Here is a 23,374-nt window from a genome sequence, read left to right on the forward strand (position 1 = left end):
CACATTTTTATACTCAAGGCTCTAAAATAATAAGCAGAGAAAATGTGAAGCATTTCTTATTCATTTTCGAGGAATTACATAGCTTTTGGTAATTTATCCTCCCACACACATCCCAGACAATGACTTGAGTGTTCACTAAGGAAACATAATTGTGGCACAAGTAACAAGGCACAAATGTCAGCATGGTTTGGGATGCGCTCATTCCCATTGGTATCAGCCCCTCCCAGCTGGACCCGTGGAGAGCAAAATGTGAGTTAAGACTCTTAAAGTTAGGAAGTCCACAACTTAGCAGGCATACAAATGTCTCTGCTTATCCCTGTTATTTTTCTGGCAGCTATTCAGAAATGTCATAATGTTGTTGTCACTGCAAGAACAGAAGAACTTAAAGTAGTAGTTTTCTATTTTAGAGAAGAGCTTCAATATTTACTAGATGCTCCAGAGCTGGAGGATAGAGTTTCTCTGTCATTGCTTTAACAACAACAACAACAACAACAACAAAAGAACCTGAGTATTTTGTACTGTTACAGTCTGGGTTTTTGTTTTACTTTCTTGTGATAGGGAGTTATTTTTGGACAGAAAGTTTGGGGATGCTGAACTAAAACTGGCTTCTCCTTTTATTCAGCTTTGTTTTTAATTTGATGTCTACTGAAACTATCAAAATGTCAGCTGTTATAATTGAACTGGATAAGATTTCTCCAGATGAGATTGAGAGCAAAAAGGATTCCAAGCCAGATTTTAAGGAAGGCAAATTCAGTGAATCATGTGCTGATTATCACGTTTTTCAACTTCACTGCTCATGTTCTGCACCAGCTGGTAAGCATGCATTTATATAACTTACTTCCTCAAATCTGTGTCTACTTACTCATGTAACATGTGGCAATTAAACCGTAAGACCCAACAAGGAAAACATAGGAAATGTTGCTGTCGTGCAGGCTTTATAGGATGTAATTTTCAGCTCAGATAAAGGGAAGAAACAAATGTTTGTTTAAAAAATATTAGTGTCTCCTGAACCCTCTAGCACATGGTGGAGATAGCCCAGGAGACTGTTACTTCGGCATTATAGGAAGATGAACTTTCCATAGGAGAGGATATAGTTTTTGTGTAAGTTAGAGCAGCCCGAGCTGCTGCTCTGATAGGACTTTATAAAGTGTGTCTATAAGCTGTGCTCTCTAATGCCTATCACTGTGGCTCCTCGACTGTTGTTTTCTGGGGTTTTGTCATATATAAAGAGGGAACTGCATATTGCTTCTTTTTATATCACAGCTGGTGTTATGTATAGGTAGAATAGGTCCACAAAAATGTCAATTTTTGTGACCATCATAAAACTTTAATTTTTCCCGAAGATTCAAAGTAATGAAAAATACAGAATGTAGCTGCCTCAGATTGTCTAATATAACCAAGGGGAAACACATCTGCAGATAATCAATGGAATCTCAGTTAATCCCTAAAAGTCTTCTTAACTATTGGATAGTTCTTCACCTAGGAAATACCTTCTAAGAATTCTTTTCTAAGATTTCTTTTGGACTACATCTATATTGTGGCTTTCACAACCCCAAAAGAATAATTTGATTTTCATCATGTTTTCACTTGCCCAAACTTGAACAAAACACAGTGGAAAATATCTGAATGTAATTGATGCTCTATGCTGTGGTAGGACAAATGAAGTGTAGTGGAAGTCTGCACCTTTCTGATTGGCTAAAGCAGGTGAATATATGAATGAGATGGTAATATTTTTAACTCTGCAACAAATGTTTGGAACATTTTCTAGTTATAAATTCAGTTCTTACACATCAAAATGGTCAAATAGTTGGGATCTTTCTTTTGCAAGAAAAGCAAATGGCTTGTGCTTTCCCTAATAGAAATTTTCTAATTTCTGTTTCTCTAAAGCCTTCAGTAACTTTCGTAAAAAAGAATTTTCACAGTCAATGCACTTTTGAAATTTTCTCTTGTAATGTCAGCAGGGTTTGTAAGGTCAGGAATAAGGTGTCTGTCTGTTCCCCTGGAATCCTATTACATAATTTTAAAAATACCTCTCCTACCCCATAAAAGTGTCACTAAAGAACTTGTGCATGTGCTAGGTGATTTGCTGAGCTATGTTCCTCAAATGTCAAACAAAACTTTTTAGCCTATCTTGTTGATAAAGAATGAAATGAACTTCCAGCATAAGTAACATACTGTTTGTGGAACTAAACTGCTCAGAATTCTGCACAAAGGACACAATATAAAGCCACATTTCCTTGTTGGGTTCTTCCAGTTTGAAAAAATTATTCTTTTCTTTCAAAAACAATTTTGTCTTGTGAGTGTTGCAAACACTATTTAATATTCCTGAAGCAGAAACAGTGCTAACAAACATCTCTGACAAATGTTTTGTCAGAGTTTGGAGATTTTCTTGCTTCATATTTTTGCATAATGGGCAGAATAAGTAAATACTGATGCATTGTCTTAGTGTTTTGGGGGTGTTATGAAGGATCATTTAAAGGAAATGCCATCTCATAGTTTGCCTTCTAAAATTTTCCTTGATATATTTATTTTACCAGTCTTTAAGCAAGCCTTTTGTAGTTTCTAGTGTTGTGCTGTATTGGCTGAAGTCTGAATGGAGAAGTATAAGCAAGTCTTATTTGGCTTCCACATGTCTTTTCCTAAAAGGAACTTCTACTTGCTCAGCCATGCGTATTGATAAAAATAAACAGCTCTTGGTTATACTACAATGATGGACCCTATTTCTTTGAGTAGACTATTTCCCAACAATGCTGCTTGTCAGGTAGAAGAAAACTTCAAGCTATGGTAATTAACAGAAGTTTTTCTCTTAGAATTTAGGTTTGGGTTTTGTTTTGTTTGTTTTCAAATATGTGCCGGTTTGGGCAAATTTAGAAATATATCCTCTGAGAGAAGGCACAACCACCCTCCCCCACCAGGTCCAGGAAAAATAAATTTTCCTCAAAGGAAAGTGAAAGAGATAAAAACTATTTATTTAACAAACAAACAGGAAAAGGATAGTAATGCTAAATAATAAAACCCCTCGCCCTGCTGAGAGAAACCTGGGAAAATTTCAGAGTCCTTCTGTAGATCTCTCTCTCCCCCTCCTTGGAGCTGGGATGGGGTGGTGGGCCCACCTCCAGGGCCAAGGCCTCGGTGGAAAGTCCTCCCAATGTATTCTGATGTTGAAACTGACTCGCAGAGGGAAAAGGAAAAAACCCCAAGTCCCAGGAAAACAAAAGTTCAACTCTCCGAAGGAAAAAGAGCTGTGGAAAAAAAACTGCCAAAAGCTGTCTGGAAAGAAAAGCAAGCTGGGTGCTTCCCTTCCCTCCTGCTCTCCTGCCGCAGCTGAAAAAAAAAGTCGCTATCTCTGTGTGACCTTGAACAAGCTGCAAACTGCTTTGAAAAAGTTTTGCTCAGTTTTTCCTTCCCCCTCTCAGGCTCAGTTTAAAGGCATAGAAAGGCACAAGAATTAATTTCTGGTGTAGGGCAGCGATATGGGATACACATCATAAAGTCACCCCAAGACAAAACAGTAATATGAAAACCTCCAGTGAAATCAACATCCTGCATCTGGGTGCTGGCCCTGAGGTTTGCTAATGTTGGTTTCTCTGCCCCATGGGACTCCACTTCCATAGCTGCAGCCTTGGGAATCTTATATTGAGTGTCACTGAACTTTAGATTTTGTTTTTTTGAAAAGAATTTAAAGGACTCATGTAAAATTGTTCATATCACCAACAAATGGTAGGAAAGGGTATGTAAGCTATGAAAACATTAGGTACTCAATGTTAACCTACGGAAAAGCAGGTTAAAAACACATCCTTGTTCTTCTGTTCAATTTGCTGTTCACAATATTGTTTCTTTTGAGAGGCTTATTGTTTAAAATTTATTATTCAGTGCTGGTCATATAATTCTTTTGGTACATAAAGCAGAGAATTCAATATAGAGAGATTTCACTTAAGAAAAGCTTTTTATGTAGTACTGATGTGTTGCTAATTTTAAACATATGACCTACAAAAAAGTGAACACTAACAAAGTACAGTGCTATCCTGAAGTACACTCTGATGTTCAAGAAATGTTGCTCAGACAGAAAAATATTAACCATATTTTTATTTTGTTTTATTTTCAATTCTGATCCAAGTACCAATTCTGAGATATATTTTTTTGGGATCTGCACATACATCAAAATATATTGCACATACATCATACTGCAGACTAGTAACACTAGAATAAGAACAAAAATATTGACAAATTCTGAGTACAGATTACAGATTTTTTTTTCCATTTGGAGCCTTATTGAAATATTTAGGGGTTTATCACTTGCAGAACAATATTGAGACACTGGTTTAAGAGATGAAATGCATAACCAAGATCAGTTGATAAATGCCCCAGGAACAGATCAGAGACTGTTGTTGGCTTCCATGGTGCTCGGATTACCTGGACTCTGGGTGAAGGCTTGAATGGAGCAGAAACACTTTAGACATAGCAGATAATGTGGGATTGGTAGGTTTTTAGAGATGTCAAGCAATCTTTAAAAATTCAAGCTTATTTTGATTTTTAAGATACTTACTCTGCAAAGAAGAATTTTTAATACAATATACAGCATGAATGCAAGTGTCACAGCCACAGCAGTTTGTCTTCACCAATGGAAAACAGGCTGTTCCTGATATAGAAATATAGAACCATTTCTCTGTTGTACTGGCCAGAATTTCCTCTAGGACTGGGTGTATTTGCTCTTCAGACTTCTCACAGCCAGCAAAGCTTATCTGAATATTGCAGATGTAAATATTTGTGCAGATTTAAACCTTATTATCCCTGATATTTGCTTTTTCACTTCATCTCTTGTTAGTCAGGAAGAGACTGAAAACATTCGACCTACAATCTTTATTGGTCAAGTCAGAGTACAGCACTTGAACTGTCCTGAAATTAGAAACGCATGAAATCACATGGGTTTGACTCTGTGACTTTTAGTAGAATGGCTAGAAAAACACCTACTTTTTTTTTTTGCCTTTAATGTGGTTCTTTCACTGATGAGCTTTTTGGGGCATCTTCTATAGTGATTGCAGGTGAAGAGAAAGGGGGAAGAAGAGAATATTATTTCATACAGGGGTGGAGACTGGGACTCAAATTTGTATAGTATCCCCTTGGTCTTCAATGCTGGCAAGAGTCAGTCTTTTTGCTACTAAGCCTAAAGATGTACCATGAGCTACAACTGGAAGATCTATCGTTCTTTGACACTGCCCTCTGAACTAAAATTTCATTAATAATACACAAAATGAGCCTATATCTAAAGAATAATTCAGAGTTAGCAGAGACACCTAACATACTGAGGCCCTGGGGGTCATGACTTCTATCCTTACATGGCTTGGATAAATGGAAACTAAACTGAATACAGAAATCTAAATTTTCCCAGAGGCATAATTTCTCTTCTGTCCTCTTCCTTCATTTAGTGGGCTATTTACTTTCAATGGAGAGTGGAGTTGTTCAACAAACTCCGAGAAAAGGCACTAATGATTTATAATAGTGGATTTTATTTCCCAGACTATCTCAGTAGCAATAGAAGTATGTCTATGTAAAGAATATGCTGACCTCACAGACCAAACTTTCCTTGATTTGAAATGTGAGGTCAATACTTGCAAAACAGATGAGTGCAGGCTTGGTAACAACAGTGAAAGCAAGAGTGAAATCTGAGCAGTCTTCCTGTAGCGTAGTGTATCTTGTACACATGTCCTGTATCCTGTAGCACAGTGAAATACTTGTATCTTATCTGTTAGAAGTGGGTCTGTATGCTTAAGTCCTTTTTACTTGAATAATGAGTATAAATTGTTATGCAGGTCTGCAGTATATTAGAAGATGCAAAATGATGCAGTGTGGATGGGGAGGTCACTGAGGAATTTCAGGTTTCTTAAAAGTTAAGTCTTGATTTATGTGTCTATATGCAATTGTAACAACATGTTTTAAAAAACCAAGTCTGAAACCTGTGAGCATTATAAGTAGAATGGACTGATGGCCACAAATCAATAACTTTGGTAAGTAAAGGACACTCCTCTGGTGATGCAGAATACAGTTGTATTTTGTGTTTGAACACGGACTTGACTGTAAATTCTGATGGCTGTGTTTAGACAATATGCAGTGAGGAAACAAATGATGTCATTCAGTACATTGTATATAAGTTACTACTTGCAATGTTAGAAACCCCAAATACAGGTTGTTTCATTATCACACCACCAAAAATGTATAGAAACTCTGGCAGACTTTATAAACCTTTGTGGTATTTATATCAGCATTGTAATATGATCTACATTAATCTGATTCAAAAAACCTAAAACAACAATCAAAGAAAAAAAACTTCCTGAAAATACAAGTTTAGTAAAATTTAGAAAGGACATCATGGGAGAGAGGGAATTATGTAGTGTTATCTCTGCAGGCAGCTGAATGTTATAAATAAAAAGTTCTGAGTGGTTCTGGAAGACGCAAGTGTGTTTTTCCAAAAGTACATGGTGAGAAAGGATTTGGCTGCCTATTAGTCTCAGTCCTAAAGTGTGCTGTTTTGCTGGTAAAATAATAAATTGGGAATGGTATCTTCAGGAATTATGTATCTATATATGCAAAAGTGTTCATAATCATTTAGATCTCTCTCATTTTTGTGCTCCTGCCTTTTGGGGGGGAAGAGGAAGGGCATGGTGAAGTCATTTAGATCCAACTACATCAACCTCTTGGGGCAGTACAATTATGTCAAAACTTTCTGGTTGTATAGTTTTTGGAATCAAGTAGCCTCAGGCTTCTGTTTTAAAGATTTGACTGCTTAAGATTATTATTTCTAAAATGCATATATTCTTTTGTATATGAAAATAAAATAGCACTTCAAAATAGCATCCTAAATTACGTTATGTATCATAAATCTTTTCAGTAAGCAACGGTCTTCCTTATTCTGCTGCTATACTTTTGTGCTCTAATGCAATGGGCTTTCTGTAAACTCAGATTGTAGTCAGATGCTAATATTAATTATTTTAAGGTGTTGATAACAAGAAAGGTAGCAAATTGTTTAACAAATTTGATTCAAAGGCACAGAATGATGTATGTTGAAGATGAACTGTTTCAGTCCCAGCCAAGTACTGAGATGCATGCTAATTTCTACAGTGCCTTCTTGAATATTTTGAAAAAAAAAATTTCTGGTGCTTCCTTTTAGAACATAAATTCTCTTGTTAGCGAAGTCTTCTTCTGGTAGGTACATTAACTATCCTTTTCCTTAATTTGTTTTTCTCCCATTCTTTCCCTGATCTAATAAGAAATAACAGTCCAGTCATAGTGCACATGGCACTGGAACCGTGAATAAGAGGTTAAACGTGATTTTTGCTTTCCCTACCTAGACATTGAGAAAGGACTAAATATCAGAAATTCATGAAATCACTAAAATAACATGAGTCAGTCCACATTTAAGCTTTTTCTGATCTTATCTTGGTACACCTTTGCCTTTTACATTCTAAAGGTTTTGATTGTGACACTCAAAAAATATTCAAGGAAAACACCCTTGTAGAAGTATTAGTTTACTCAATCTTTCCTTCACCCAAAAAACATTGTGCTGAACCCGAACAAGGGAACTAATGAATTATTTAACTGAACCACCATCAAAATCTCATGTTGCTGTACTCTAGATTCCTATTGTCTGATTCTCTTTTGCCCAAGGATGAGACATACAAGGTCTACATGCTTTCTCTTCCAGGATCCTAAGGCAAGCTCTGTTAGTGTAGCTTTAAAAAGAAAAATATAATGAATAGGCCCTGTCAGCTTTGGCAAGGCAAAATGGGTCTTTTTGACTCAATGCCACTTTGACAGAATAAAGACTGGATTTAATAAAGCCAGTCTTTCAGCATTTCTGAAGTACCTCAATCAAAGTACAATTATATTGACCTGCGCATCTCTTAATAATGTCTGTCTTGAAAAATCCATGAACTCTGGAAGTTGTCTCTGATAAAATAAAAAACAATGGAAAAAGAATATGAATTTTGCTAGGATGGTTGGGTTGCCTGCTCTTTGAGTCTCTGTAGAACACCTAGTTTGAGCTGCTGATTGTTGCTGCTCACTTCAGTTGACTAAACTTTCTGTCAAAACTAGACAAAGTGGAGTAACTCAAGAATAAGGAGCTCTGTCTATATGTTTATGCACCCTTTTTATTTTTATTTATAAAAACCTAAGGAGAACATAAATCTTCTCAATTAATGGATGATCAAAATAAGTTGAATGAAGTTTATTCCAATTGTTGACATCTTATTCTTCTTAGAGTGACTTTGCATTGTCCTCTGACTAATTTAACTAAATGATGTAACAAATGCTCAGGGGGTTTTGTCTTTTTTCTTCATTTCTGGAAGAACACACTTTGTATACAGTTTTCACACAGGATATGACTGGCTTGTTCACTTACCTCAGGAAGGAAATAATGAGGGCCATTCAAACAAGTACCAATGTTTTTTCTTAGTTTATTTATAGACATCTTGTCATCCTCAAAATTCACAAAGTTTAATACAATACATTTTTCGCATGTTCTCTTTCTGTTAATAGTATTTGTTACAGTAGAATTAAATGTGATGCCTATTACGGTTTTTTTTATAAAATTTTGTTTCCTGCTGTTCTAGTTTTGATTTCCATATGTTGTCCTTCTGAACTCCTTTGGTTTCCTGGGAAAAGCAAAGCACAGATAATGTGGGAGGTCTGGGAGGGAATGGTTATGCTTTTCTGTCCTTTGCAACCCAAAGGAATTCCTACACAGACTCAGGTCAAAATCACTTGTTTGATATCCTGTTTGGCAACAATCAGTATCTGGTATTTTAGAGGAAAAGAAAACAGGAAAGCCTGTTGTTGGTCAGGTTTCCCGTACCTCCTCAAAGATATCCTACCACCTGATCCAACTTAGCAGCACTGAAGTACTGCAAGAGTTATTGCACTCAGCTTGAGGAAAATCAATAATGCAGAGTTTAGTCACTTGAGATAGATGTTCCCATACCACTGCCTTCACCTAGTTCCAGCCTGGGGTAAAGGGTGCAAAATGAGTCTGGGGGAAAAAAAATTCTCTAGAAGTGATCATATGATTACCCCTGAAAACCCTAATTAACACTAGGAATTTGACTCATAAACTTGTTTTCGCATTTTGCCGCCAATGTCTATTCCTTGCTTTCTGTGTATCTCATATTTTTAAAAGTTTAACAAGGTCTGTTACTCTCATTTTTTCTTCACAAGGAAATATTCTCCTCTTCTATTGTTTTACTCAGCATAAAGCACTTGAAACAATCTTCCTCTCTGCTCAAATTTCTAACTTTTTTCCTTGCCTTTGCACAAAAGTAACTTTCCTCATCTGCCCATCAACATTTTTGGTTTCATCTCACTTGGGACTTTTCACTTCACATTACATGTCGTCTTTTTTTTTTTTTTTTTTTTTTTTTAGCATCAGTTTTCTCATTTCTTTACACTTTTGAAGTGACAATTATTTGTAAGTATAATATATTTTAAACATGTATCTTTGGTTTCTTTCTTAAAACCAGTTGTTTATCTTTCAGTTGCTTTCAGTACCTTAACATTCTTACACCACTTTTTTGATTCTCTAACTTGTTTCTCATTGTGAGACTGCAACTTTTTCTTGTGGTGCCAAATGGAAGAGTTTCCACAGAAACTGTAAATCTTTGTGCTAACTTGGGCTAGAAAACAACTGGACCTTAAGTTTTGACTTCCTTCTTTACTCTTCAGCCTTTCCAATTTGCCCCCTCTCGTTCTGTTTCAGGGCTGCCAATAAGCTCTATGTTTATTACTATTTTCACATTTAAAAGAGGAAGAACATAATTGTGGAGGCACTGTGTTCAGTTTTCAATCCTCTGTCAACATTTGTAATTTTGCAATTCCTTTTAGATGATCTTGTTATCTTCAAGGTTTAGTTCTTGTACTTCTTGCAGTAGGTGCTAATATATTACAAGATGCTTTCTCACTGCATGTTCTTCGGCATGATTTTAGTAACTAGAATCAAAGAGGCAGAGTAATTGGCAGTGTTTGGGACAATATACAAACCTGTAAAATTTCTACTAATCAAAATATCGGAGGTGACCAGTATTGACACTGGGATTTCCAGTGTTTTCTTAACATATAAATCATAGTCTTACAGTTGCACTACAGATGAAGTTATAGATGTGGTCTCTGTCTCTGCTTTATTTTAAGACTTGGAGCAAAAATTAACTTTTTAATATTTTCTTTTTCTTATTGTTGAGGTTTAACCTCTGCTGGCAACTAAGTACCATACAGCCATTTGTTTACTCCCCCACCAGTGGGATGGGGGAGAAAATTTGAAGGATGAAAGTGAGAAAATTTGAGGGTTGAGATAAAGACAATTTAATAGGTAAAACAAAAGCAGTGTACACAAGAAAAGCAAAAAAAAAAGAATTCATTCCCCACTTCCCATGAGCCAAAAGCTTCCCCACTTTCTCACTTCCGTGGGTCAGCCATCTCTTGGAAAGCAGGGCTCCATCAAATGTACTCATTACCTGGAGAAGACAAATGCTATCACTCCAAATGTTCCCCATTTCTTCTTGCCCCTGTTTTATATACCGAGCATAACAGCACATGGTATGAGATATCCTCTGATTCATTTGGGGTGAGGAGTCCCAGCTGTGTCCCTTCCCAGCTCCTTGTATGCCCCCAGCCTACTTGCTGGCAGGGTAGAGGGAGCAGCAGAAAAGTCATTTGCACTGTGTGAGCACTGCTCAGCAATAATGAAAACATCTCCACTTTATCAACCCTGTTTTCAGAGCAAATCCAAAACACAGCCCCATACTAAGCAACACACTTATAAAACTGTGGTGAATTTACTCAGGAAGAATGCAGAATTTTGCCCTGGCTGAACTTGGCAGCTCCATGTGGAGTTTTTAGGACAAAAGCTAGAGAGTGGTGGAAAAGCTGCTGTCTATTGACGGTGAGGAAGCCCATCTCCAACACTGAAACTATGATTCAACAGTTTCTATAAAGAGACGAGCCTGTGATGTGCATGTCACTGACTGATAGACTCTGGAATCAATCACTAAAAATAAATTAGCATTGTGTTACTTAGATAATGAAATATATTCTCATAATTTTTTTTGTTTTTTAGGTGTTGGAAGCCCTCTTTGATTTACTTTACCAGAAATTGCTATGTTAATAGGGTGGTTCTGAGAACTTCAGCCTCTGTTCTTATCATGCAGTCTTTCTACAGAACAAAAAAATCAATTGATAGGCATAGCTTCATGGCTAATTTCTCTTTGTCTTGTGTATTCTCCTGTCAATAACCTTTTTCACTCCATTTCTACTTGATTAAGATGGAAGATTTGTACCTGCATATATGACAGTACAGATCAGTAAGTAAAATGCGCTTTGACTTTTTTACATCTGTGTTCATAGAATCATTAATTAATTTCTTTGTATGAGTGTTGTGAGAAACAAAAGCTCATCCTGTGCTTCCTTGAAATCATTGAACAATGCATTTCAAGTTTGGACTATGTGCTATCCAAGCCAAGTAGAACCTAAGAGGGTACCTAGTATCCTCAGTCTGAGAGAGACTATAAATTTTTGTATTAATGCAATAATAATAAATAAATTTTAAAAAAAAAGAAAATAAAGATAATATTAATAACAATAATAGTAATAATAACAATAATAATAGCAAAAAAGTGGTGATTAGTGGTCCCTGCTGTTCAGTGGCTTCTTTGGAGTCCTTTGGCTTTCGTAAATTTATTGAAGTATGTAGGGCTACTTCTAGTTTGGGGAGCGGGGTCCTTTCTTTCTCCTTTTTTTCTTTTTCCCTGCCTTAAACTGAGCCTAGAGAAAGCTTGAGGAATCTGTCTCCATCAAAGAGCTACAGTAACTTTAAGCATTTTTAAACATTCTCTCAATGTTCATATTCCACTTTCTGTGTTGTGATTCTCATCTTTCTTAATGAGAATTTGAAATAAATGATGTGATTTATAGTTCAACACATCCTCTTTAATATGAAGAATGAAAAAAAATACATCCTTCTAAGGGTTAATGTATTTTCTTGCAAAAAACATTTTTAGATAAATTCTAAATTTCTGCTGCAGTTGCACATAAGCTTTGTATAGCATTGTCAATAAGAAACCTCTAAATATATACAAATATGGTCTGTTTTGAACTTATTTAATCTATACAACCAGCAGCATTCATCCATTTTTATTTTAATAATGACTGATTTTAATATTCAACCTAAATTGTCATAAAATGGCGTGTAGGTGTTCCTGAGCTTTCGCATCTATGGGGATAGTGCTACAGGACCAACTTAGGAGGATGCTGATGGCATGGTGCCATTAGAACTCATGGTTAGTAATCACTGACCTGTGTCAATTTCTGAATCATACAAAGGATACATGGAGTACCATGTCGGCCATTTGGTATGCCAGACACTGCTCTAATAACTGTGTTCCACACTGTTAACAACATCAGAGCCATCATGTGCTTGTGCCCACAATTGTTTAATTTGCTGGCAGATACATGGCCTGAGAAGCTCAGCATGTTGAAGCTACACAGAAAGTATGCTCATTCAATCAAAATTCCATTAACAAGCATTCTTTTTTTGTCGAGTTCCTATTCTAGAAAAGATGGAGAAACAATTAGAATGGCTGGGTTTTGCTAATGGAACTTCACATGTTTTTTCTCGTGTGTTAAACACCTTTTTATAAGCACCTCATAGTCTGGGGGAGAGGGAGGGGAAGGAGGTATTTTTGTACAGTAATAGCTACTTTTAAAAAGATAGACATATTTAACTACAACATGACAAAACCAGACTATCAGATGGGATTTCTTCCTGGAGGATTAACTACTTCTTCCTCTTCCCCATTGCCTTTTTTTAAGCTAAATGTTTAAAAACTTCAGGAAGTTTGACATCTAAATCCCAGTTCTTACTGAGTATTTTTATATTTGTCTTACACTAAAGTCTTGTTTTGGTCTAGTTCCATACTAACATCTGATTAAGGTTAGCCTTTTCATTTTCAGAATTTGGAATCTAATATTTGTGTTAATACATTCCTGCAACACAGATACCAGAGGGATTGAGTTAGAACTCATGTTCAAATAATCTTTTCCAGATTAAAGCAGATTTGCTTGTTTTCTCACTACTGTCAGTTCCCAGTACAAAAAACTGAAGGACTTACTGTTTTACCTGAAGGTAGAATCTGTTGAAGGGAAAAAACATAAAGACATTGATGTTCAATGGTTATATGTTTTGATTATTACATTTTTTTGCTGGCTTCTAGAAAACAGAATAATTTTAGTTAATCTCGTTCTTATCATTGAAGATGTAGCTGCATTATTAAGTGTTTCAGGGAAGATCACAGGGCAGGTATATACTGTATTATATCCTCTGTTAACTGCTTGTGTGTACATTCTTCCTCTGCACTATCCACTGAAAATTAATCATCTTCTCTCTGATCTGAATGTGAACACAAGCAGTTACCACTTCTGGGCACTACACTGTTTCTCATATTGATTTTTTTCTTAACACCAGAAAGTTTCAAAAATATCATCCCTGCTTTATTCCTCCATCTTTTGATTTGAACAGCTACTTGTAATAACTTCTCTTTGAAAACTGGAAGGTTCATGTTTCAGAGGAAGATTTATCATTTAAATGCTTTGCAGAAGGATCTTTTTATTTGTTTCTTTTGTTTGGTTTGTGTGGAGGGTTTTGCTTTATTTTGAAGCTATATATTTATTTGATAGCATAAATATTAGCCCAAGGAGTTCCAGGTATTGGCTGCATAGAAATTATTTACAGTCCTGGCTTATTTCCTTCTTTAAAACTCAACATCTGTCTTGATCGAAAATGATCACACACTACTTTCATACAATTTTGTGTAGTTTGGTAAAATTATAGATTTTTGTGCTTACATATTTATGTAGTTGCTTACATCCACCTGAAGTGGATCTTCAGTTGGTAAATTCCCCAAATCCTTCCTGCTCAGAAAAATTGTCTAAATAGATTTCATAAGACTTAACCTTTTTTGAATCACTCCTTGTTAAGGATAACATTCAATGGTCATAGTTTATCAAAAATTTCAAATGGATGTTAGAAGTTAAAATGTTCACTATATTGCTGTAATTTTTTCATTAGTTCTGCCCATCTTCACTCATCTGAGGTGTTGTTGGTATATTTTGATCCCACACCACAAGGGAGTCTGGACAAAATTTATGTGCTTATTTTATCAAACTAAATATATAAACTCAACATTTTTCATAGCTTCATAGCAACGTACAGTATATTTTTTTTTTGAGTTGATATAAATTATATAAATGAATCCTTTCTGTTATGATCTGGTTTATAGACAGAAGAGCACAGAAAATTAAGTCTCTGTGTATAAACCAGAAAGAACTTTGAAGGTTCAAAATATACCCAAAAAAGGTGATTAAAATCAAACAAGGTTAGATGTTGGTGCTAAAAAATTGATGTATTTTATTTAAAAGTAAAAGAGGCAAAGAGAAAGAAAGAGAAAAGAAAGAAAGAAAGAAATAGAGAAAGAAGTGTGCATGGGGGGTGGGGGGACAGGGAGTGGTGACAGGGGTTAGGTGGAAGCATATCACCCATCTGAGGGACCCAGTGATGTCTTGCTGCTCACCTCCATCTGGTCTGCTGGTGGTGAGGGTCCCCCGTGGCCACGCCATGCTGTGCCATGCCACCACACGCCGCCACACACCGAAGAGTGTAGAATCCAGTGGATTAATACACGCTTTGGGCCAGGTGGGAATGCCCACGTGCCTCTCTTGCAGGGGGCCAGTTTGACACTGCCCCTTGCAACACTGAGGGTTTGTTGCATCATGTCTGGTATAGGGTCTGGGGACCCCTTTGGGGAGGCCTTTGATGGGCCATGACACCCCCTCTGCTGTCCTTCACACAAATGTGGCTTTTTCCCCTCGTGAGGGGCCCCTCAGCTGGGCTCCTCTGCACATTGGAGGATGGGCGTTCACTGTGCCTCTGACCAGAGGTTTTTCCAACACACACACAAAGCCTCTCCTCCCTCCACCCTTTGGTTTGAGGGTCTGTGCGAGCCTGGCAGCTGATAGCCCTGGGGCTGTGGTCTCCACTCCTAAGGTGTTAAGCTTGTGCTCTGTGGATGTTCCCAGCCCTGAGTTATCTTCATCAGCGAGTGGTGTAGGGCCTCTCAGAGCCCCATTCAGGGTGTGGTAGTCTTCTCTGAAGCTTTTGTAATACAGTTTCAAAAGTCCTTCATGAAAATGTTTAAGTCACAAACTACAATATTTCAGTTACTGACACGGACAAAACAAGTAGTAGGCCTTACAAAGCAAATCAGATGAAGAAGAGTTATAAGAAATTTCTCTTAGTACTTAGATACAGGAATACCTAAAGTGGTGTTAAAGAATGCACTACAGATGGGAATTATTATTATTATGGAAATTTTAACTGTTTGGCTATAGAACTGGGAATAAATACTGCCAATTAATGTGAGGATGAATTATAAACGTTATATTGATTAGTTTTTTTCCATCACTGGCTGATACAAACAAAAGGAGCATGCTCTAGAAGAATAGGAAATAAAAGAAACCTATGGAAGAAACTATTTCTATCACAATAATATGAAACACATATGTGATAAGGAGATACAGCAGCAAGAATTTTTTAATTCTTCACTTTGAGAATATGTATCAAAGTGCACACATATCTGAGGAAAAATTCCAGATAGAATCAAACACCAAATGCTGCAGAATGCAAATGTTTTATTTGTTGCAAATATGCCATTAAAAAAAAAAAAAAAGGTATTTATAAAAGGAAAACTGAAGTCTTAGAGGTACATGAAGAACTAAATGCAAAATATGGTTTCAGAAATGTAGATTGTATTAGGAAGAACTCTTAACTTCTGCTGTTTAAAATTAATTTCTTCACAAACACAATGTGAGCCAACTTGGCTAATAAGAACTTAAATGAGATGGACAATCCCAGTTAGTAGAAGAATTTTAAGTGCTAAATTACAGTGAGAAAGAATGAATGATTCTAAAATGGTATGTAATGTTGTAGGTATATATTAATCACATACTTTCCATTGAGCTTAAGCAACATGCAGGAAAGTAATGGAGTCTCACATTTGGGATTTAAATGCTGGAAAACAACAGAAAAAGGAAATATTTACATGTTCTTTATGATTTTTAAATGCTCAAAAAACCCAAAGTATTTTGTCCAAGAAGCAAAATTACAGATTTCCTATACAGATCTAAGTAATAAAAGAGGAAGATGGGAAGACCATTAGGTAATAGAAAGGCTTTTATTAAATCCATGTAGTACAGCTACTTCACAAACCTGCAGCTCTTCTCTTACATACTTGTATTTCCCAATAAAATGAAAGTCTGAACAAATACAACAAACACAACAGATTTTACAGCACTTCACTTTATCATTTTTATTGTACATTAGTCCTTTTCCCAGGCGAACCTATTTATTTGAAGCATGTCTATCTGCTCTTGACTGTGCTGTCGCACTCAGATACATATGACCATGGGCTGTAAGTGGCTAGCAACAGTTCCTGTATTAAGGAAAATACATTTTATAATGTGGTTTTGGCCAGCTCAGTATCACTGGACCTTGATTGTTGGTCCCTGGAGGCCCTTATGACGTCCCATGGAAACATTACTGGAAAAGACAAATAAAGTGGTGCCAAGAACTAAGATGCTGGAGAGACAGTCGTCCAAGAAGCAGAGCTTCAAGTTTAAATGTATTTGATCACATATATTTGACCATAACACTAATGTAAATTTTTTGTCTTCAATTTGACCTGTAGTTCTTTGAATCACAGAGATTATTTTCTCACTGGGAATTTTTTTGGCTCCCTCTTGATGCCAGAGAGCAATACTTTGAACTGCGGGATCTCTCCAGCCTTGACTGTGTTGTATCAATCAATTTAATTTATAGTAGATAGTAGATAGTAAGTGTTGACTAAAATTTCATCTTATTGAACAGCCTTGTATCTAATGATCCTAAATGGTGGCTTCCAGCATTTTGATACGCACAAATGAGAACTCAGGAGGGGAACAGCTTTTAATTTTGTGGTGATAAATCCTTACAGTTTTGAAAACATGAATATTTTTCCTGTGGCAACTTGGACTAAAATGTGAAATCAGTTTATGTAGAAGGAAAAAGGAAAAACAAAGTGAAACTCAAACCCAAAACAAACAAACAACAAAACCCAGCATGTTTTTCTCATCTGAAGTTTTTTTCTTTTCAACTTTTTTTGAAGGTCAAGCAGAACAACACATAAGAATAATGAGAATTGATCTATTAACAGATTTCCCAGTGTTAATTTCTGTTTTTCAATAAGACTTTCTGGGAGAAACTAAGATTATGATTCTATATTGTAGTCTAATTTAAATGGAGCCTTCTTCAAAAAAAGTAGGATTTTTTTTCTGTTGCTAAAAAAATTGCAAGTTCTAGACTTATCAAGATAAGTGCAGGCTACAGTTCTGGTATTCCTTGACTAAATAGCAATTTAACTCAGTGTTAAACTCAACTGTGGTTTATAAGGACATGGCAAAAGACAGAATCTTGTCTGCAGTGCTTTGCTGGCTGAAATTTTTCTGGGATCAGTGAATTTGTTTTCTAAAAGGAGAAAGAAGTGCTTTACTAAGTAACTTATTTATTGCAACAATTGGTTTCCTGGTTCCTGTAAATTGATAATAAAATGTTATCTTTTACCTTTTATGTTATCTTTTGTCTTTTGAACGTTGTCTTAGTGACATGAATGGTATTATAAGATGTCCGGTCATCAAGAGGACTCAGTTCCATTGTTCAGAACAAGTTTCAATTTTAAAACTTGGCCGTTAAGTTACACTGAAGTATACAGTTCTGTAACTTTTAATATTCCATTTGTTACATGAAAGCAAATTCCACTGTTCTTTTCTGTGCAACAGTCTTCCTATACAAAAGCTATAATTCCACAAATATCTTTACAACTAAATTGAACTGCATACAAGTATGTCTCATGAAGCAATACACAGGTATTTTCAAAATTTTAAAAGTATTTGAGAACTTTTGGTGGTGCATGATTGATTTTCTTGATTGAAAACTAAATTGTCTTTGGAAATATTTGGGTGTCAGAAAAGCATTTTTCACTATTTTTACTAACAGAAACTTTTTTCCCTGTCCAGTTAGTTACAAAGCAGTTAAAGCTTATTCTTTTGCACCTATGCCTTTAAGTTCTGTATTTGCTTCATGTAGTGTGAATTATGATGTATTTCTGCTTGCTGCTTTTTTTTTTTTTTTTAATAATAGAGTTCAATTTCTGAAAGAGGAGCAGGTTGAAGGCTCTTCCTTTTTTTGACTACCTTGAGATTGTTCTTTTGGCTTTCTCTCTCGTTTTGGAAACATGAAAGTGGTGTAAGAAAGGCTGACTAAATGACACCTCAGCTACTGCATGACTGATGCGAAGTTTTTCTGCTCTCCCTGCTCTAGTCCTTATCCCAGGAGAGACCTTGAGTAGATGTCACAAGCCTTTGGCTATTTTCAGGTTTCTGGAGTGAATGAGATAGTAGCCTGAAGGAACAAATGGTGGAACTAGTTAAAAAAGTGTCTTCCTCAAGTTCTTCCTGGCCCAGATGCCTGAAAGGAATAAATAAGGATTGCTCTTGCTAGAGTGTAGCTAAACTTGTCTTGATAGATAGCATATTTCAAAGCCCAGGTGTTGATAACATGCTTTCTCTACTTTTCAGACAAAGAGAAACTCTTCTGTGTTTAGCTCTTCAAGGGAAGAATTGACTGCAATGAACAGTTTATGTAATATGAAAACCCCATGTTAGCCTTTTAAACCAAAGGTTTGCAAACTGTCTAGAAAATTTTCTCAAAAAAATGGTATGCTTTCTTTCACAGCGTGTAGAATGCACAGATAGTTCTATGAGGGCACAGTTCTCTTCTTGCTTGCTTGAAGCTCAAGCTCACAAACCGACTTCTGCTGTGGCTGCAAACACACAGGACCTTGCCTGTCAAACCACTGTCCCAGTGTCACTTAGTGCTCCAGCAGCTCTGTGTCCCAAGGACAAAGTCCTCTGCTGGACTGGAACTTCTCTTTTTGGGAGGCATGCTACCTCTTGGTGGCATGGGAAAACTTGGGGTGAAAATATGTTTTGCTACAAACAATTCTCAAATGTATTCAAACCCTTCAATGGATTTTGGATGACACTCAACATACATGTATAATGCACGAGGGAATTACTGATGATGGAATGGAAAGCATTAAAGAAATCCCCTGCCGTCTGGTATTGCTGATAGTTTGCTGGCGCAATGACTTGCAGATTCCTGTACATACTGCCTTTGAGAAGACATGTAAATATTTGTCTCTGGCATTATCATTAAAAGTTGTAAATATGTTTGGGAGGAAGAGTATGACCAAGATCAGTTATGTGCAGAGGAAAAAAAAAGGAAAATCAAGATCTACTTTGAAATAACCTGTAGCTGTTATCTACTAACAGTTAAAGCTTTGACAGTTTTTTGCTGACAATACTTGGTATGTAGTACTTGCTTATCATTGTTTTCCAAATGAGGTCATATGAACTTTAACTTATATTATTACACTTTCAACAAGTGCCATTCTGAGTTAATAAAAGTGTCTGTAGTGTCTCTGGCTAAACCAAACATAGCTGTTTACACCATGGAGCAACCAGGCGTAAGTGATTGGGTTTCATAGGCCAGGGTGCAGGTCTTATGTTTTTGATTGTGTGAGCCTTATGATGATTTACTAATTAATCAAAAATAAACAGGAAGAAGTGTGATTCAGATGGAAAACACATTTCCTAATTCCAATTTTATGATCTGTTGCTGCTTCATGCCCAGCCTTTCGTCTCAGTGTACAAGTGCTCCTCAAGGCTTGGGGCTGGAACGAGGTGACGCTGCTCCCATGGGTCCCACTTCTCTGGTCTTGGACTAGCAACTGGACTTCAGTTCACCTCAAGGCTGCTGAAAGATAGCTACTGCAGCTTCCTCAAGCCAGAGAAGGGAAAAGCTTTGTTGTGGTTTGACAGTGGCCAAACACCAGGCACCCACGAGAGCCGCTCACTCACCCTCCCCTGCTCAGCTGCGCAGAGGAGAGAAAATTTAAGGAAGGGTTCATGACTTGAGATAAGGACGGGAAGAAAAACACTCCAAGGGCAAAACAGGCTCAACTTAGAGATACAAAGTGAATTTATTACTAACAAAATGAGAGCAGGATAATGAGAAGTGAAATAAACCCCTTAAAAACACCTTTTTCCCCAACCCCTCCCTCCTTCCCACCAACAGCACAGGGAGACAGGACATGGGGGTTTTGGTCAGTTCGTCACCCAAGGTTTTCTTCCGCTTGGCTCAGGGAGACAAGTTGTTCCCCTGTGAGACTGTGGGGTCTCTCCCAGGTGAGACAGTTCTCTGCAAACCTCTCCAATGTGGTTCCAATCTCATGAGCAGCAGTCCTCCCAAAACTGCTGCAGAGTGGGTCATTCTTCCACAGGGTGCAGTCCTCCAAGGACTGGAGGCTGCTCCAGCCTGGAAGCAGGGGCCCTCTCTCCACTGGGTCTCCCATTGGATCACAGCCTCTTCCAGGCATCCACCTGCTCAGGCGTGGGCACCTCCCCCATGGGCTGTGGGTGGATCTCTGCATCCCCTGTGGATCCCAAGGGGCTGCAGTTGGATCTCTGCATCCCACGTGGATGCCCATGGGCTGCAGGGCACAGCTGCTTCACCATGGTCATCACCACGGCCTGCAGAGGAATCTCAGCTCTGGCCCTTGGAGCACCTCCTCCCCCTCCTTCTTCACTGACCTTGGTGTCTCCATGTAGTTTCCCTCACAGGTTCTCACCTCCTCCTCTTCTCTGGCTGGAATTAAAACTGGCCCCTCTTGGAATTGTAAAAGGACGAGAGCCCAGGGATCCTGGCAGGGGGAGGAATGCAGTCCAAAACCAATGTGGTTGATAAGCGCAAACTCCCTTTTATTAGCAATCCAAAGGCACTTATATAGCTTATATAGCTTGTTAACTCCTAAGTGGCTTAAAGCTTATCACAGCACATTTCTATTTCTACATAATTGGACTTACATTGGCAAGCTTCCATAGTCATGTTATGATTAAAAGAATTTGGTGTTCACCCCTCCTGTTCCCTGGTTAGCACCTTATCAGGACAGCTGCATCGTTTCAAACTCCCTCTTTATTCCCAGGCTTGTTTCTCACACACAGGCCTTTTGCTTCTAGGCCTATTGCTTGTACAGTCCTTCTATTGATCCCATAATTCTATCAATGATCCATGCCCCTGATCCTTTAATAATTGCAACAGGCCCCCACTTTTGTTTTGATTTCTTCATAACTATGTTATCACAGAGGCATTACCATCATCTCTCATAGGCCCAGCCTTGGCCAGTGGCATGTCCATTTTCAGAGCCACCAGGGATTGACTCTGCTCGATATGGTGGAAGCTTCTAGCAGCTTCTCACAGAAGCCACCTCTGTGGCCCCCTTGCTACCAAAAAGCAGGCTAGCCAAGCGAAACCAAACAACACACCACAACGGAACACCTGGGCAGTGAAGCTTTGAAAAATGACTGTGAAAAAGCCCAAAGCTCCCCAGTCCCACACATACTCAGTCCCACACCTTAAAGTTACAGCAACCATTTTTGGACATAAAGAAGAGGATCATGAAATAGACCATCATCATAATTCACTCCAAGAAACCATCTAAGCAATGCATGAAAATGTTATAAGCAATGATAGAAATTAGGTATATTTTCTCCTGTTACCAGCTAGTCTAGTGTTCTGCTGCTTCATGTCAACTCTAATTTAGCATCTCAGATATTTCAGATGCATTTACTGTAAAAACGACTAGAAATGAAACTGTAAAATCCTGAAGGATTGGCAGGATTTATCTTATTATCATTTTTTAGGTGATGTGAAAAAATACCATAGATCTTTAAGCAATTGCTTTAGAGTGAAGACACAGATAAAACAGATTTCCGCAGACAAGGTGTAGTAATACTTTGTATTCTTCATTCAAGCATAAAGTGCCTGAAGCATCTCAAAGAATATTAGAAATGTTAGTATACATAATAGTAGCTAACTGAATACAGACCTAGGATTTTGCATAGCATTACAGAATATGATGATGAGGAGGAGGACAACTCTACTCTTTTGATTGCTCAATTAATTCAGGTTTAATAGTAGCAATATTAACAAAGATGTAAAATTAATGAAAGCTCTGTGTTCATTCATCTGGCATAATGAGTCTTTGATGGCTTTTATAGAGGAGAACAATATTGCTGTACCTTGTTAAAAATTCTGGGCATGATTTTTCAACATGAAGTGTTTGCTTCTATCATTCAGTGCTTTGCAGTGTCCTGTCCTTCAGGATTTTTTAGACTGCTGACTTGAACTGTGATGCTGTTAGGTTTCAGATACCTGAATGAAGAAACTGACTTGTAGTTCAAGTCAAAGAGAAAATATCTCCAAAAACCTTTAATGTTAGTAGAAGTACTGTAGAAATCATTGTGAATACTTCTAAGACACTGCAAAGCTACCAGCTAGAAAAATCAACCTGTTTTCTTTTTGGAAGTTTTTTCCACTCTTCAACTGAAGCATATACTTCAAAAGAAACTTTCCCATTAACTTGCACAAAATCTCAATATGAAGAAACACAATACTACAAAAAATGTAATTGATGAAGACTAGGTACTTCCATAGGAAATCATCTGTTCCAAAGTTCTGGTCTCATTCCTTGCTGTACCCTGTGGTGGGCTATATGCCATCTAATGACTTAAAAATAAAGATGTATTTTAAACAAGCAAAATCAAACCACAAATGCCAAAAGGAGTGTTATCTTGAAAGTATCTGCCATCTCTTGGTATTTGAAGGAACTTTTATTGTCTTGATATGCATAGATACTCATCTCTGAACACACAAGGGCATACACTTACTTTAGCATTATTGTTCCACAGCTTCAGAAAACAGCTGCTAGGTCATCTGAGACTGTCTTGCCAACTCACCACATTTTGCTTCCTGAAAATGAGAGAGACATAGAACTGTGCCAAGGGGGGCGAACACCCAGAGCTCTTCCTTTGGGCTTATTAAATTCTGACTTTGAATGTATGGCACCTTGGGGTTGGGGGACTTTTAAAACTTAGCAATATTTTGAATTTCAACATACTCACATCCTAATCTGTTGCCATAACGTACTGCTTCAGATCACTTAATTTTTTATGGCCTAACAAATTCCAGTTCTCTTGTCCAAGGTGACATGGGCTCATTGTCATGGAAGGTCAGCACTTTTCCCAATGCAGCCATTTGCAAGCTGAATGGAAATGTCTAAGTGACAGTTGGCCATCATCATTTCAATGATGAATAATCATGATTTCCTAGGCTATTTCTTCATTT

The 23,374-nt window shown here is 37.3% G+C and overlaps 1 protein-coding gene across 1 annotated transcript in view; it reads left to right on the forward strand.

Annotated features, from left to right (window-relative positions):
• Positions 1–638: 638 nt before the first annotated feature.
• Positions 639–23,374, forward strand: part of ANO3 (anoctamin 3) — a gene marked incomplete at both ends in the record, with an annotated part of 192,424 nt that continues 169,688 nt past the window's right edge. Inside the window, one exon of the mRNA XM_082283859.1 lies at positions 639–813. Within this exon, the coding sequence (XP_082139985.1) occupies positions 639–813 (175 nt within the window). The remainder of the gene's footprint in view (positions 814–23,374) is intronic.

Source organism: Coloeus monedula, assembly GCF_965178545.1.
Source record: "Coloeus monedula genome assembly, chromosome: 6".
In the NCBI taxonomy this organism is placed as follows: domain Eukaryota; kingdom Metazoa; phylum Chordata; class Aves; order Passeriformes; family Corvidae; genus Coloeus; species Coloeus monedula.